Here is a 19,106-nt window from a genome sequence, read left to right as displayed (position 1 = left end):
AGATCTTGTTTGAAGTTATTCATTTTGTATTTACTGTTAAAGTATGTTACATGTATTGTTATATTAAAATAAGAATGATTTTAAGAGGCAAGGTAGGTTCAACAAACTGTATTTTTATAGTGTCATGGAGGAGCCTGCAAAGTCAACCAGTGCTTCCCGTATGGCAAAGATGAGAGTTCGACTGAAGACAGAAGATGCAGCAGGTTTTCTTGAAAAAGAACGCAAAAGAATTTCTGAATTACGAAAAAAGAAAAATTCAAAATTAACAGCAAAGCAAAAAGGACATTGTAGGAAATATGAAAGGGACAGGAAAAGGCTGCAAAGAACAAAATTAAAAGAAAAACAAATGAGAAAGGAGAATCAGAATAACAGTGATATGGAGGAGCCTGCAAAGTCAACCAGTGCTTCCCGTATGGCAAAGATGAGAGCTCGACTGAAGACAGAAGATGCAGCAGGTTTTCTTGAAAAAGAACGCAAAAGAATTTCTGAATTACGAAAAAAGAAAAAGTCAAAATTAACAGCAAAGCAAAAAGAACAATGTAGGAAATATGAAAGGGACAGGAAAAGGCTGCAAAGAACAAAATTAAAAGAAAAACAAATGAGAAAGGAGAATCAGAATAACAGTGATAAGGAGGAGCCTGCAAAGTCAACCAGTGCTTCCCATATGGCAAAGATGAGAGCTCGACTGAAGACAGAAGATGCAGCAGGTTTTCTTGAAAAAGAACGCAAAAGAGTTTCTCAATTACGAAAAAAGCAAAGGTCAAAATTAACAGCAAAGCAAAAAGAACAATGTAGGAAATATGAAAGGGACAGGAAAAGGCTGCAAAGAACAAAATTAAAAGAAAAACAAATGAGAAAGGAGAATCAGAATAACAGTGGTAGTACTACACCAACCTCAAGTACATCATAAGTATGCAGATGCAAGCAAACCTATGTAAAAGCTATTCATAAAACAGCACTTTCACTTCCTAAATCACCAAGGAAACAAAAGGCTGTTGTGGAAGGATTAGCTAAACGTGTTGACGTGGAATTGATCAAGATAACTGAGGCCAATTTGGATGGAGTAGGTGATTGTGAAGATAACATATTAGTAAACCAGTTTTTCTTTCGTCGAGACATTATTTACACTTGTCCTGGAATAAAATATGTGAAGACAGTCTGGAAAGATGGAAGGAAGAAAAAGCTACAAAAGTATCATTTAACTATGTTTTTGAGAGAAGCATTTCAGATATTCAGAGAGGAATATCCTTGTTTCAAAATTGGTTTTTCTAAGTTTTGCAGCCTACGACCGACAAATGTGCTATTGCTGAAGGGCACACCAGCAGACCAGTGTAGGTGTCTGATCCATGAGAATTTCATATTTAAACTTAAAGCTTTGAAATATATCTATACAAATGAATTTTGGAAGAGTATTTTATGTGATGACAATCTCAATTCGTCGTGCTGGCACAACCAATGTGAAAAATGTTCAAATGGAAAATTAATGTTACTTCCAAGTGAGCCAGAATCCCCAGTTAATTGGAAAGAATGGGAGAAGAATGAGGTTGGCAGACTTACAATTAAAATTAGAGAAAACTGCCTTGGTGACATCCATGACCGACTGCTGACGGGCTTTACAAAAATTATTAAACATGTAAATACGAAAAGGATTCAACAGAAAGAATTTGAAATGGACAAAGCATGTGACTCCAGACGTGTTCCTCAAATAGATTTCGCAATGTCCTTCAGTTGTGAATATCAGAATGAGGTACAGAGTGCTCTTTGGTCTCGTGCAAGTCTTTTGTTGTTTACAGGTGCTCTGTTTTATGCTGGTGAGTGTAAAACATTTCTTATTTGCTCAGACACTGTGAAAAAGGACAAGAATACAATCTTTTCATTTTTAAATTTGATTTATAGGGGCACTGTTAAGGTGAAAAGTACAGACCTCTGTGAGGAGATTATTTGGAGCGATGGACCATCATCCGAATTTAAGAACAAGTTCATGGTGAAAGTTCTCCAAATTCTTTCCGAAAAGTACAATAAGAATTTCACATGGAAGTATTTTGGGACATCCCATGGTAAAGGGATCGTCGATGGTGTTGGTGGAAACATTAAACGACTGATAAGAAGTAAGATGATGGGCCAAAATGGACTTGTGATACAGTCAGCAAAGGATTTTGCTCAAGTTGCTGCATCTCTTAACACAAGAACCCAAATATGGTATGTTGAAGCAGACCACATTGAAGGGGATATTCTATCAAAAAATCCATGACAAAATGTGAAGCCGATTCCAGGGATTACAGAAATGCATGTAATAATGTGTAATTTAGATGGTAAAATGTTCGGCAAAAAGAATGCTTTGGCCAAATCAATTATTAGGATATGTTAAAAATGCTCATTATGATTGGTCAAAACTTCATGTTTTATTTCTTGTAACAGATAGGCAGTCTATTTCCGATTCTGTCAAAAAGAGAGATCTTCAAAATTTAATTTCAGTTTCATTCAGAAAATGAAGTGTAAAACTCATTATTTTAGATTTTTAAGTATTACTTTCCAATAAAATATTCGCTTCTATATTTCATAAGTGTTACTTTGTAATAAAACTTTGTTTTCAATTCTAAAGAAAAGATTTTTAATTATATTATAATGATTAAAATAAACAGCTTATTCATTAAAAGTGTACAAGTCCCGTACCTGACAACCCTTGTCCTATACGTGACAGAGAGATCTTTTTTTCTCCCAAGTCTGATAGAAGTTTTGGAGAAAAATTAAATACACCTTACTTTAGCTTGGAACTTGTAGTGTATTTAAAAAAAAAGATTAACTGATCAATATCAATTATATGAGCTGAATTTTGAAAATTAATTATTCTCTTGCAAGCAATGGTAGACATCTCTTGTCCCGTACGTGAAATTTATAATTACTTGAAATCTATCACAAGTTTCGCATTTAGGTATTTATTACATACCTAAAAAATAACTAATTTTATGTATATAATACTCAAATAAACCTTTTTTGAGAAATGAGTTTTTCATTTTCATTTATATCGAAAGATACGTTATTATATTTTGTACAAATGTCCCATACATGACAATGGAATGCTCCTATAACTTATTGTTTTTATTGTTTGTTTTTTGGGGGCGAAACTCTGTCAAGGAATAAGGAGTGTGCAGATTTAAAGCAATTTTGTCTGATAGAGTAAAATCATATGAAAATTCTACAACATACATTAACAACGCTACAGCATATAAAACTTTAGATGTTCTGTCAATTCAAAAGAAGCGTGTGACATCATAACGTGTCGAATAAGTGACAGATTCAAACTTCGGGAATTTTTCTGCATTTTCGATAGTTTACCCCAAAAAAATTCACTATTTATTGTGATAATATTTTCCTGAATCATTGCTTCAAACCATTATTACGCAATACAATATGCTGAATAAGGAAATACTTAGAAATGAACTAAGTGCATTGTATTCTAATCCCATGTTCAGAAACGTACCTACCTCTAGTGCGTTAAAGTCGTTACTCCATAAAAATGACCTTACAGACACACTCCAGGAAGTAACAAAGTTGTTGGCAATAGTTCTTGTGACCCTGTGGCTACTGCCGAAGCAGTGCGTTGTTTGAGCACCCTTATGCGCATAAAACATTTTTTGAGAAATCTATGACACAAGAAAGCCATATTGTGCCTTTTCAATGAATACTGAATTCTGTGCAAATTCAAGAACAGGAGACTGCCCATGTCTGATGTAATGGATTATCCGTGTACCTCTAACCATTCTTATTTCCATACTTTCCCATTGCCTTTCAAATGCTTCCTTTTCCTTTTATATGGTTTCTCCAGATACATTTATTCATTCATTCATAAGTTTTCTGCCCAAGGGCAGATCTTTTACTGCAAATCCAGCATTCTCCAATCCTTCCTATTTTCAGCCTTCTTAGTTTCTGGACATGATTCATATATTTTAATGTATCCAGATACAGATATACTTAGGTAGAATATGACGGTCTTTCTTCCTGAATTGGTAAACTCTTATAAACCCATCCTCTCCTCAATCCTTAGGCATGTGGCAGAAATACAATATGACAACGACTTCAGCAACTGGTAACTTAGCTAAGTGTTTATCACTTGCACGTTTCTACAGTTAAGTAGTGAAGAGTGTGACTGTGTGAGGGAAGGCCGTCATGTTTTGGAGCAAAGTTTAGTATTACAATTTTGGATTCCAAATCTCCACAGCCACTACAGCAAATTCTTCTGCAGTATTTACTATAGCTTGCCCTCTCAAAACTTTCAGCCACATCACCCTTTTCACTTCTGTATCAACTCCATCTACTATCCACTTGTCAAAGTACTTAGCTCGAATCTGCTAGGAAGCCATAATGACCCTCATGATGTAGTATATCGTTGGCTTACTTAGGGTCACAATCAATCCTAACGAAAAACATGATAATGTAAATTCAATTCTTTTAAGTATTTCTCCCTGACATTTTATTTAAGGTATCTGTCCTGTGACTAACAAAATGTCCTGTGACTAACAACCTAGTGCATGAATTTTCAAAATGATTTCATAATTATAAATTTAAACTTATTTGAATACCAATTCAGCACCAAACAGCCATGCTGAAAGCCTATCACTGAATGCTGTATTGGCACCATAGGCAACTCCAGGGTTGCCAGATGCAAAGTTAAAATTTAAAAATGTTAGTTACAGGACACCATGGCTATTGGCAAACATAAAAGATAATTTCTAATAGTGTTTACAGGTTTGAATACATTTTATATTATTCCATACCCTACAGCCATTATGCCAAATTATATTACTTATGACTTTGAAAATCAGTAAAGACCTGAAAAAATATAAAGTATGTCCTGTGACTAATGCGAAATTGCTGACTGTCATAAGTATAACCATGAAAAAAGTGGTGAACCGAAAGGAAACAGCTGTTATGATTCACATATCTTGAAACGACAAGAAATAAACTTTCAAGTGACACATAACAAGAAACTATAAGATTAAATTTTTTTTCACTGCAAAGTGATCACTTACTGTGGAATGACCCTTAACCATTTTTCTCTAAAATAAATTTTTCTGTGTACTAATGCCATGACAAAAATATCAGTACATAACAGCGTGTTTTCCTGTGACTCTCCTGCTTGGTCAATAATAAGCAAGACGTTGGTGAAGGTGAATGTGCGTGTAGTTCCTGTTAAAGCTAAGTCTATATCAGTGTATTAATCAAGATTTGTTTCTGTTGTGACAAAATCATCAGCACAAAGACAACGTGAATTTAGGCAACGTATAAAGGAGCAGGACCGATATGAAGAATGGAAAGAAAAAGAGAAAGTCAGAGCTTCACTCAGAAAAACTAAAAATGGAAGAGATCAACGTAAAGCAAAGAATGGAGAGCATAAACGAGCTCAGAGGTTGAAATACAAATTGAGAAGAACTGAGGAAGGTGATGATCTTGCTGACATTGCGACGCCTAATATAGGATTTAAAAGCAGACAGCATTGTGAAAAATGCCGAAAACGAGTCGAAGAAGCACTGCCCAACTCTCTAAACAAACGAAAAGAACTCATTGCTAATTTAGTACGGAAGGAAGACTTAATAATCAAGAAAATAGAGGAACAAATCGAAAAACCAACTACCGCAACATTCACACAGCAATTCTCTGTTTCTATGAGGATGATATGATATCACACCAAGATCCTGGAAGAGAAGATTTCAAAAGGGTTCGTATTAATGGTGAAATCCAAGAAGTCCACATTAGATATTTATTGGTGTCAATGAAAGAAGCACATGCACTATTTCTAGAGAAGAGTGGTAATATGAGTGTGAGTTTTTCTAAATTTGCAGAACTACGTCCTGCTTATGTGCATCTACAGAGTGACATTCCCCACGATGTATGTACTTGTGTAATACAAGAAAACATTAAATTTCTTCTCAAAGTCTTGCACAAGAAGCATGTACGTCTTGTGATTGAATTTCTCAAGTTTATAGCTCAAGTGGTGTGTGATCAGGATTGAAGTGAATGTATGCAATTAGACTGTGAAGAGTGCCTGCTGATAAGTGAAATACAAGGGCTGGATAAAAAGTTATGGCAACACTGCTGTCACATGACGATGGTGCGTTCGAAAGCTGCCAGCAGTGTGGACATGAACAAGGACACTTAGATGAGTTAGTACAGCAGCGGCGACAGTACTCTGTCAATCTACTGCAGTGTGTAGAACATTGACTTTCATAGGGATAGTGCGAGTGCCCTAAGACCATGTTTACAAAACTAGAGCAACGTTCCTGCATCAAAACTGAAGTGGCAAGAGGTCGTAGTGCACAAGAATGTTTTCAGGGACTGTGTGAAGCACTACCACCTTCGTCCAGTACTCAGGAGAAAACGACGACACTTGGCCTGTCAAGGGCCTTTTACACCACTGGCAATGGAAGATTCTGTAACATCCACCATAGTCACCTGATATGAGTCCATGAAATTACTATCTCTTCGCCAAAGTGAAAGAACCACTGTGAGAGACCCGGTACAATACCAGAAATGAACTTATTCGTACTATAGGGCAGTCAATATGGAACATCAACAAACATGGACGTGCTGATGGTGTACGACGCCTTCCAAACATTTGGCAAAAGGTGATAAATAAGGGGGGGGGGCGACTATATTGAAGGTACATAAATGTTGTACCCCTGTGAATAAAGCCATATCAGAATTATCGAACTGTTGCCATTACTTTTTATCCAACCTTTGTAGATATAACAGACGAACGGGCTAATTCATCATGTGAGTGGAATCAGTGAACAATAAGTGATGGAAGAACCGAAATTGAGGTGAAAGAAGGTTCTGTTATTGATTGCATTGATCAGTTGCGTGATCATCTTCCCCATTTCCTAAACCATGTGTATGTGAAAAGTCAGCAATCAAAAACATTTAAATCATCTCGAGAAAATATTGATAATAATGAAACCATTATACAAATTGACTTTTCTGAAAACTATACCTGCAGGGAACAAGACGGGATACAGGCTGCCCATTGGAACAATCGTCAGATCTCAATTTTTACAGCTGTTGCTTGGTTAAAAGGGAGTGTGATAGTGAGATTCATAAACACTCCTTGCACTTGTTTCTGTTTATCTGGCACGTGATAAGTATGCTGTTGACATTTGTATAAGAACAATTTTTTTCCCAAACCTAAAACAAGTCAAAATTTTTCTGATGTGGCTGCAAGCCATTTCAAGCAGAAGTTTACCTTAAGCCATATCATATACTTGTCCAAATTATCAATCGTACCACGGGAAAGGGATAGTAGATGCTATTGAAGAGCATGTGGTTTGCTGCAAAACCTGGAAATACAATACAACATTCTAAAGAATTTGTCCAAGTTGCGAGCAAGAAAAGCCAGTACACTAATATCCAGGGAAGTGTTTCGAGTGATATAAAAGCTGCAAAAAAGTTTCTGGACAAAAGGTGGTACACATTTCACTCTTACTCAACTCAAAATAATAACTGAATAGCTTCAAACAATAAACGAAACAAAACACAAATCAACTGTAGTATTGTTGTTTACCGTAGGCCTACTTTAATTTATGTGCTGTATTCATTTTACGTATTCCACAGGAACTAATTCAGGAAATCTGATAAGGAGACAAAAGGTGGAAAATTATAGTGGCTCAAAAGGTAGATTCAAGAATAACTTAAAAAGTTGTGTATAAAGTGCAAATTAAAATTAAGGTGACATTTAACATTTAATTTTTTAAGGTGACATGTATTTATCTAGCCTGACGAGTTACTTCCTTGGTTTGAATTGTAAATTATTTAAAAATAGCGTGTAAGAAATGTTTAGTTTAAATGTAGTTCTGTTTATAAGTATGCATAAGGGTGTAAATATTTGACTTATTTGAACTGTTGTATCAGTGAAGCGAGGTGAGTCAGTATAGTTATGGTTTTACAGTGCAGTGAACAGTTCCGATCAGTGATAATTTATAGCGTCAATGAAATGTGTTCTATAGTGTCAGTGAAATGTGTTACAGAGTGTCAGTGAAATGTGTGCTAAAGTGTCAGTGAAATGCGTCATTGTGCCACTACAGGGAGTGAGATGAGAGTAAAGTGAAAGACTATTGAAACTTATGTAGGGCCTATACATAATTATGTAGGTTGTATTGTAAAATTAGGTATTTTATTTATGTTTTATTATTATTGTGTTAACAAAAGCCTTAATTTTATATTAATGTTCATTTATTAGTTATATATTAATGTATGAACATAGGCCATTTCGTTTTGGGTGAAATTAGCTTTGAGGTGAATACATTTTACAATAATCAGACTTAATATTATGTATACAGACAATTGTTCTTTCTCTGATACATATCATGAAACGAGATGTACTACCCAATTTAGGTGTACATATCAGGCAGAACCTGAATCAGAGGTAGAATTAATGGATATGCACAGGTTATAGCTTAATTATTTAATATAAGTATAAATTGAATTCTTTCATCTATTGACAGTAATAATGCAAGAATTTCAGAGGAAATAATAATAATAATAATAATAATAATAATAATAATAATAATAATGCTTTATTCGTTTCATAGATTTCAGCTGGCCATGTGGCTATGAGATATGAAACCCTACAATGCATTATACATAATTTACACATTTAACAATAATTATTTACACTTTATGTAGTTATTTGTTTACATGCATAAAAATCATCAGTATTATAGAAATTGTATGTGAAGAGATAGCTTCTTAACAGATATCTAAACTGGTTATTGTTATTGGAAACGTGTGTACTACATGGTGGCAAAGATTTGATCATTTAATCATCTACATATAGAACACCTTTTTGAAAACTGACCAGGTTAGCATTTGATCTGTGTACATCATTTCTATGTCTTGTATCAATATTGTGTACTTCAGAATTTTTAATGAAATAATTCTGGTTATCTATTACACCCTTCTGCTTACTGAAGAATTTCTCCAAAACATTATGCCATCAGATAAAATGGAATGGAAGTAAGCAGAATAGATTGATCTTAGAGTATTGTTGTTCATAACTGACCTTAATGACCTTATTGCGTAGCAAACTTCATTAAGTTTAGGAATTACATAATTTATGTGTTTCTTCCTATTTAAGACTTCTTCCAGCTGTAATCCTAAACATTTTTCAAATTAAGTTTTTTCAAATATTTATTTCATGATATACCATACTTCGAAGTATATTCTGGAAATTATTTATTAGTGGTAAACTTTATTACGGCTGTCTTTTTTTCAATATTTAATATTAACTTATTTCCTGAAAACCATTCATTTAATTTTGCTACCACAAACTCAGAAGCATTAATAAGTTAAATAATGATAAAATATGAACTATGAATATATTTCTAGATATTATTCTGTAGTAGATACTGAAGTGTTATCATCCCTTTCCAGTGTCTTTCATTCTGAATTGGAGGAGACAAGTTCGGACACAGTAATTCAGGAAGCTGTTGCCAGAGGGAGTGGAAGTCATTCACAACAAAAACCACGAGGGAAGAGGAAAGCACAGCGTCAGAATGCAATGTATGCGACTGTTTCACAACACCTCAAAATGGTAGCAGAAGCTACTAGCAGATTTATTCAGTCCTATGAAAGTAGGAATCTTTCTAGACAAGGGACTGCTGCTTTTGCAGAATACATTACTGCAGAACTAGCATCACTACCGGAAGATATAAAAGACACTGCTGTCATGAATATAATGAAAGTACTAATGGATGCCAAAAGGGAAGAAAGAAGCCGTTTCGACTAATGAAAAAAAAAAAATTCTCCTTCTGACTTTCCGACTCAGACACTTTTGTCTATTTTCGTTCAGTGTTCTAACCATCTTGTTTGTGATCTTCCCTGATGTCTTCGACCTATTGGTCTGTGCGATACAGCTGCCTTTGGATAACAGGAATTTTGCATTCTTTTAACATGTTTCCATTTCTCTCTGTATTCTACTATTTCTGTTATATTTTTAACTTTTAATTTTGCTTTAACATCTTCGGAAAACGTATTATATGTCTTTCACGTGTTAAATTTTATCTTACCTATTTCTGTAATATATGATTCGTTTGTCTTCATTATACATCTTGATTACACAACTTTTAACACTATATCACTTGGGAAAACGTATTGTATGTCTTTCACGTGTTAAATTTTATGTTACCTATTATATGATTCGTTTGTCTTCATTATACATCTTGATTACACAACTTTTAACACTATATCACTTGGGAAAACGTATTGTATGTCTTTCACGTGTTAAATTTTATCTTACCTATTATATGATTCGTTTGTCTTCATTATACATCTTGATTACACAACTTTTAACACTATATCACTTGGGAAAAGGTATTGTATGTCTTTCACGTGTTAAATTTTATGTTGCCTTATCTTGTTTACACATAACATAAAATTAAACACTTGAAAGACATATAATACGTTCTCCAAAGTGATATAGTGTTAGAAGATGTGTAATCAAGATGTATTAATATCTTCATTCCTGTGATGGTCTAATCTTGTAAATTCTAAAATGACCTCAGAAATTTCATTTGAGCTCTCTGTACTCTACATGTCTCTCTTTGCTTTATGACCCATGTTTCACTGCCAAATTTTAGCATATGTTTTGCTGTAATGTTGTGAAATCTGACTTGAGTTTCTTTTAACATTTGCTTCCCGAAATATCTTCTTACAGTTCCATTTACTGCATTATATTTATGTAGTTTCTGTTCTATATCTCAATTTCCTGAATTTGATACAATATTCCCTAAATAGTTAAATGATGACACTTACTCTATAATTTTAGTGTTCACTACAATTTTGACTCTCTTTATTTCGTTTCCTTGAAAGGCCATTGATTTTGTTTTGGATCTGTTTATTCTCATTCTATAGTTCATTGCAATTTCATTTAATTTTTTAATTGATCTTTGTAAATTATCTTCACTGTCTGACATTAACAATTGGTCATTTGCAGACTGTGCAGTGTTAACTTCTAAATGTCTGTTTAGTTTTATTTCATAATTTCTTACAGTACCAAACGGAGCCATTTTTTTTATTATGTAATTGATATGATGTATGTTAAACAGTATCGGTGCTAGAGGGCATCCTTGTCGAATTCATTGTTATTATTCAAATCAAGATTTCAGGTATAACTCCCTGTAAAGTTGATTTGAAGAATTTCGAGGGAAAAATTGTTCCAGAGCCGGGTATCGAACCCGGGACCTTTGCATCTAGGTACGTTAAACCAAAGGTCCCGGGTTCGATACCCGGCTCTGAAACAATTTTTCCCTCGAAATTATTGTTATTATTGTTTGTGAAATTGAATTTTGTAACTTTATTTTAATTTTTGTGTTGATGTATAGACTCTTAATGTCTTCGATTATTATTTCAATATAAAAAATTAATTCTTTGGTCTTCGAAATAGTTATTTTCATTTACACATTTAGAAAACCTTAGATTTTTAAGTCTTAGTGACTTGCACCCTAGATCATAAATAGATGAGTCGTTCATATAGCTTTTGGAGTCAGCAATATGAGTAGTTCAATAAATCGTCAACAGATGGCACAATGACCAACACCATCACGATATACACGAATTCTGAACCGGTCTGTCTGTCTGGCTATATCGATTGTATGTATTGTCGACAGCGAAAGACCATAAAGACCTTGACAAGTTGGGAACAAGTTGGACTGTTGGAGTGGCAATCAGCTAGTTATAGTTGTCACGTGGGCTAAGCGAAGAGATAAGATAAAGTTCGTCTTTCTATTGAATAGAATTCTGCATCAGGAACATATAGCCAGACAAAGCCAATGTAACTAGAATATGTAGTCCATGCAGTCATAATGCTATCGGTCGTCAAATTTGTGATTCATTAACTAATAGTTTTCTCTTCTGTTTTTATATATTTGTCGTGAATATTATTTATTTTATCAACTGATGTATAACATTATTTAACCGTTAATTGATATTTTACTCATGACAGGGCTGGGCAGTATTTGAAATACATGTATTTGAAATATGTAATTGAAATACATTTGTATTTTGTAATTTGTAAGGATTTTCGAAAGTATTTTGTATTTTGTATTTAAATACATAAAATTGATGTATTTTGTATTACAAATACTCTTCTTGCCCTTCAAGTTTTGGATTTGGATTTGAAGAATGAACTTTTGTCTTTTTTGCATACCCATTTCAGGTGTGCTACCCATACACTTAGTTTTCTTGCCACAACTGATTTCCTTAATGCCAAAAGATATCTCCAACAGCATCAAGGATCCATCACCCAACACTTGCTAAATGTTCAGCATTATGGAATGCGTCTAGGAGACCCAAATCCTCAGAAATTATATCAGATGTCTTGAAATATTCATTAAAGTTTCCTTGTCCAACTCGATGGAATTCTCTTTATGACTCTATCTCTCAAATATTGCAATTCAAACATGATATAAACAGTATATGTGAAAAACTGGGATTGCCAATCTTCAAAGAAATTGAGTTTCAGTACCTTGAAGAATATTGTGCAGTTCTGATACCCATTGCCATAGCCCTTGATTTAATGCAAAATGAGAAGACATGCTATTACGGCCAAATTTGTCCACATTAATTTCCCTCAAAAACAGATTACATATTTTGTTATCTAGCAACCTACGCCATCCATTCCAAGTAACTCCAATCCTAATAAGTTCGCTTTCATCATGATTTAAAGCGATGTTTGATTTGACCCCAGAAGCAAATTGAGCTATTTTGGCAGCTTGCTTCCACCCACCATTCAAGATGAGATGGCTATCTGACACTGCCTCATCAAATGATAAGAAGAGAATACAGTATATGTGCGTGAAATCAGCTGAGCAGTTCTCTGCTACACCTTTGGTCAGTTCAGACGATGAAAAAAAATTTTTATGTTTTCAACTCAAGTACAGCAGACTTTGAAAATCGAAAAGAAAAGAACTTGTCTATTGTGGAGTATGAGCTCATACAATTCTTCAATGGCAAAGGGACAACCCTGTGCACTCCAGAGAATTACCTAACAGTGAAACAAGCTTTATAAAGTATAATACAAGTTTGTGTTCCTCTGCGCCTGTATAAAGACTGTTCTATTTTGCAGGATTTATTCATTCACAAGCAAGGGGATCCTTATCTGATAAACTTCGTGAGAAACTGGTTTTTTTGAAAGGGAGAAGTAATTATTCATATGTAGCATAATTTCATTGCTGACTGGATAAAGGAAGAATGTTCAGTTACAGTGTTTATATAAAACTTCGAGATAAAAATAGTTTTAATGTTAGTATGATATTTTAGATTTTCAGTAATATTATTTCTTTAGACCTATATATTGTATCGAGTATTTGAAATACAAATGTATTTTGAGTATTTGAAATACAAATATATTTTTTAAAGTATTTTGTATTTGTATTTCAAATACAATTTTTTGAAGTATTTTGTATTTGTATTTGAAATACCGTAAAGTGGGGTGACTTTGAACGCTGAGGTGACTTTGAACAGTAATTTAGCGCTTTTCTAAATTAAATGCTGTACCCAATTGCGAAAAAATTGTTTAAGTTGTCAATAAATTGGTTCAGTTTTCTCGCAATTGGGTACAGCATTTAATTTAGAAAGGCGCTAAATTACTGTTCAAAGTCACCCCACTTTACGGTACTTGGATGTCAGTATTTTGCCCAGCCCTGACTAATGATAAATCTAAAGAACAATGGGAAATAAGGGACTAAACACTAAAAAATTAAGTAAAATAAAAACAGAATTTGGCGTTCATAATAATTATAATATGTTCGGTGTTTTGTTATACTTTACTTGAAATTTTCCCGTATATTTGAAAATTTGTGCCTATAGCCTGCTCGCAATATATAAGTAATCCTATCCTATCCTAACGTAAGAAATAATAATCTTGCTTATTTCATATCTACATGTTCGTATAATTATACAGAAACAAGAATTATCTAGTTTGCAGCCTATGATATTGTCTCGTTTACAGTATTATTTATTTTTCTTATATAATATGCATATTACGGTAATTACTAGGTACTTTAACAATATATAGTTAATAATGTTATAAAATATACAGGCCTAATCCATTACCAAGGAATACCCCTTCCCTGTTATATCCATTATTACTATTTTTATAGGCTACACCACAATATGCTATCATTTAATTTGATGTTAACATTAAATAATCTATGGTTAAATTAAGCGATCAGCATTGGAAGGAAGGTTCATGTTTATAATTATTAGGCCTACACATGCTATACAGACCTATATTATTTTATAGTCTTTCCTTGACTGTAAGACAGCCAAAAGCACAAAACGTATTAACATTTAAATTTAAACTAGGATTATAAAATTACATAATATTGTATATATTATTCCAAAATGTGCAATACTACTATGTTTAGGACAGAGACACCCAAACTTTATTTGTCAGGCCAGTAACTCTGCAAGGATGATCGATCGTGGACCACATGTTATAAAGATAATTCTTCGAAATAAAAATAAATTACATGTACACGGTATGCAGTTATGTATTAGCACTGCAATTGGGTATACTTAGGATTGCCAGATTTTAAAAATATCAAAGAAAGACATTTTACTGCAGTTGATATACAAGTGACTTTACGATAATGTATTAATTAATACAGTGTAGCCTATGTGTGTGTATATATATATACCGGTATATATATATATATATATATATATATATATATATATATATAGGATAATTAAACAATTACTTTTTCAACACTTGAATGGATATTTATCATTACTTATATTTGTTATCATTTATAATACTGTGTCATTAATGTAATAATTTAATATAAACATATATTTTTCTTAAGTAACACTTAGGTATAAAATATCAAAATACAGTAGAACCTCGATTATCCGTCATACTATTAACCGATTGGCAGATTATCCGACTGTCTATTTCTCGGTCTTTTTTCTTCAGAAATAAATAACTTATATGAAGTATACTGTTTTGTACATCATATTAGTAGGCTCTCCATATGTTTCTACTAGAGAGTGATATTACAAGCCTTTATCGTTACACAGCATTGTCTACTGTTCGAATTGCCGTTCTATAATGTAACTTGTATATAAAATGTCTTCCACGGGTATTAACAGAAAACGTGTTGTGCCAAGTATAAGAAATTGAAATAATTGAATTGTTTGAGAAAGAGAAACTGTGGCTCATCTCGCATCAGAATACGAGATTGGAGTTACAACTGCGCGATTTAGTAAAAAACAAGGATAAAGTGTAAAAAAGTATGTAAATCTACAACATGAGACCTCCTGTATTCCTATCTTCTCTGAGACAGTCATTACAAAGGGTTTCCTTGCCCCTTAAAAACCCGTCGTTGACAACCAGACTTAAATTAGTGAACTTGATCCACTACCTAGCAAGTTAAATACAAGAACTTGGAGGTAATTACAAATCTTTCATGGTATGGATTATCCGATTTTTTCGATCAACCGTTCAGTCCATCACCACAGATAATAGAGGTTCTACTGTACAAACTTCCAGTGGTAGGAAAGTATTCTCATAAATTTGCATATCCTTCAAGTCTGAACATGGTGCATGGTGTATTGTCGGACCATCGGATCTGTACCCCTTCAGTGCTGTCGTCATTCTTGGAAAAGTTAATGCCTGTACTCCATTTCACCTGCTTTCCTCCCACCACGTTAAACAGCAGACCACGAACCTTGCCGAATAGGGATGTTGCCAAACTTCCGTCAAACAGTGTCATAAATAACTGGTCATCCATGCTACAATATTATTTTTTTCAATCTAAATACATCTTGTATTTCTACATTTTTTAAACCTAAATCCCATTCTCGAATCACTTTCCGTAGTTTTTCTCTCCAACCTTGGAAATTATTACTTCTCTCGCAAGCTTCAGTAATTTCTTCAATGCTGAAACTTCTTTCTGAACGGTATTAAATTCTTGTATTGTTCTTCTTAAAATACATCGGTTCATATCATCTACAATAATTAAAAGTTCACTTGGTCTGTTCTTCTCTGGTGATTCTAGCTTTTCATCTCCTGCACAGACTCCCTCTCTCCTGATTTTCTTTGTTAGGAGTTCTGACCTGTCTATATAAATTACATAAAATGTTGTATTATTAGTATAAGTTAAGTAAGTAATTTTAATACATAATCAATTGAAATAAAATAAGCCTCACCTGTGATATCAGTTGCTCTTTTCGTTGCCTGATTTGTAGGAAACAGATTGACCTGTCTGTTTCTCTTCATCGCAAAATGCTATTACGTACTTGCTTAATAATATTTCTTTCGCCACTCCGTGCTACAATATTCATGTTGAGTTGACAACACTGGACTGAAAGTGCAAATATTGTAAACTGTTCCGCAAGAAGGCCAAAATTGTGAGTAGTGGGGGGACAGAAAGGGAGAGAGACAGGAATGTAGGGAGAGAAATAAATTACCGAGGCTGAGAAGGAATTAGGGTTCAGTTTGCATATCTTACCGGGGCACAGATCCTATGGTCCGACTATACTTATTTGTTTCACTTCGTGCACTAATTTCAGTTTCGTTTAGGAATGGGTAATATCTTAAAAAATGGGACATTCTGTGTCCTGTGGCAGGCATGAGTGGAACACGGGAAAATTTCTTGAAAATCGAGAATGTCTGTCATATTGGGACATCTGGCAACCCTAGTATATGGCAGTGATATATAATCTACAATAGCATTACAATAATTAAAGCATGAAAATAAACGTAAAATTAAGATTTAATCATAAATAAATGCGATAAAACTAGCAGTATAAATAAAGACTGAACTACAAATAACACCTACTATAAGGATCATTCCATGGCAAACCAGGCAAAAAATTAAAGAATTCAACCTGATCACCTTGAATTTTAATGAAACTTTCAGGATTCATTCTTACCAAAGATCTCAATTAAAATATATTTTTTAGAAACATTGTATCGTGTTTGGTTTTTTCCTTTACAGTGACGCTTTCAATCTTGAATATTTCTGATTCTGTACGTTCTATAGTGTCATTTTACACCCCATTTTAAAAGGAATATCACGAGCTTCAATTTGATATGCACTTCTACTATCAAATCTCTCATTCCTTCTCTGTTGATTTTAAAAGAATTCTTGTTTCTTCTTTGAGTTTCAGATTCTGTTAGCCAATAAATTCTTCCTATTATTGTTGTAGGATCCACTTTGGTCAATATCGTAATTTTGTGCACAGCAAACATGTCAGAAAATTGGGGATATTTGAAGGACAGAGAAGATCCATGTGGTTCCAAAGAACTTATTTTTACTTCATTGCCTTCTACTCCTAATAAACAACCTGTTCATCATTAATTCCAGTATTGGCATGCAACAAAATCGACAGTGTCGTTGATATCCACATCATCAACTGTTACCATTATTTTATACTCAGGTCCTCTGAAAATTAACAAAAACTCTAGTCTCATTTACAAGACTGTAACTGTGAAATTGTTGAGTACCCACCCTTTATTGTGTTTGCTGATTGATACCTACTCTTCAGAATCTTTTCCTCTGCTAAACATTTTGCTGTTCCTTCCACACCATCACATGCATTCTTCTCATGTGAGGATGCGAAAAAAAAATTCCACTCAGCCTTAATGTTAAATTATTTCTCATTATGACTAAGATTAAGGAAGTTGGAATTATTTTTGTATTGTGATGCTGCTTCGTCTGAAAAGTAGTGAAGCTTTTCAGGTTTTCGAGATAGTTTGTTTTAAGAAGTCAATCATGAAGCAATGGAATAGATGAATAGCAACAGTATCATGAACCATATAATCAAAGATATCACAAACTACAATACATTCGTTTTGAAGTAGATATTCTTTCAGATGTCGCAAATAGGTACATTGTTGAGTAGTGATAAATGAACATTTTATAAGTTTTGGTATTAAAGGCGGTCAAACACCGTCGTACTCCCGCTCGCTCACGTAAGCAAGAGCGGCTGAAAGGGAGTGCTGCCACAGGAGTCTCGTGTACTGGTAACAAGAGCTCGGCAATGAGAAGTCCCGGGATTCCCGCAGCGAATACGGTGACGAAGTTATACAGTGTTTGTGCCACATAGGAAAGGTTGAAGCGTGCGGTGACAGCCATACATAATTTTGTATTTCATGATTTTGTGTTTCAAGTATATTGAAACCTGTTTGAGTGGAAGAGAAGGCCTTATGGCCTTAACTCTGCCAGGCAAATTAAAACTACTACTACTGCTGCTGCTGCTGCTGCTGCTAAGTTTTTCAATAGTGAAAGTATATTCCTTCTTTAACGAATAAACATTATGTATTATTATTATTATTACTGAATTATAAATGTATAAAACATTTAAATAAATAAATTGCTGTAAATTCTAAACACACGTTTAGTGCTTTCGGAATACAAGATTTTATTTAGGTCTACATTACTACATAATTTATTTTTTTACTTGTAATATACAGGCTTATTGTTCTTGCCAAGTTAGGCGACCTCACGCACACCACTCTGCTGACTTGTGCCTTACCCAAAACGTAATAAATTATACGGTACATGCCTGTTAGTTATGCAGCATTGTCACATTATGACTCTGAATTAGACCAGCCGCTGGGATGAGGCAAATAAGATGTTTTTTTTTTTAAACAGAGACGTTAGTAGTTATCTCTTGCGGCAAGATAAGCTGACCTCTCTACTCCTGTTGAGGCCGTCTATTTTTGGCAAGCTGTTATAAAACAATTGAGTTATCGGACGCGGCCAACTGCATAACATAAACATCGAGAGCATGATGATGTGACTTCTTTCTCTGTGCTGGGTCGTCTAAGTTTGGCCAGTACAATATCATTCAAAACATAAGGCACAATATCACATTCACACAGTTGTATGGTTACACAGGCTGTGATGAATATTAATAATGTTATTATTACAGGTATCCATAAGTAGCAAGTCACAGCAATTGAAACAAAACTTCACACATACACTAATACTAATTCAAACTAATAAAACAAAACAGTTTATTCAATGCAATGGAAATTAGTAAATAAAATGTAGGCCTAATATTAAATACATATTATTATTGTACATATGGGTGTAAAAATTGAA

At 33.8% G+C, this 19,106-nt stretch overlaps 1 protein-coding gene across 4 annotated transcripts in view; it reads left to right on the top strand.

Annotated features, from left to right (window-relative positions):
• The window catches only part of LOC138692778 (DNA ligase 1-like), a 64,811-nt gene that overhangs the window by 30,654 nt on the left and 15,051 nt on the right, over positions 1-19,106 (top strand). Inside the window, exon 7 of one of the 4 annotated variants that reach the window (XR_011330128.1) lies at positions 121-218. The exons of 1 other annotated variant lie outside the window; for it this stretch is intronic. Coding sequence is in view for 2 of the 3 variants with exons in the window: in XM_069815977.1 (XP_069672078.1) it covers positions 121-910 (790 nt within the window). In the remaining variant the exon portion in view is untranslated. Of the gene's footprint in view, positions 1-120; positions 2,934-9,423; positions 11,240-19,106 lie in introns of those variants that run through there. 2 more of the 4 variants (XM_069815978.1, XM_069815977.1) reach the window with 2 other exon arrangements.

Source organism: Periplaneta americana, chromosome 17 (genome assembly GCF_040183065.1).
Source record: "Periplaneta americana isolate PAMFEO1 chromosome 17, P.americana_PAMFEO1_priV1, whole genome shotgun sequence".
NCBI lineage: Eukaryota > Metazoa > Arthropoda > Insecta > Blattodea > Blattidae > Periplaneta > Periplaneta americana.
This window is presented reverse-complemented; position numbering and strand designations above follow the sequence as displayed.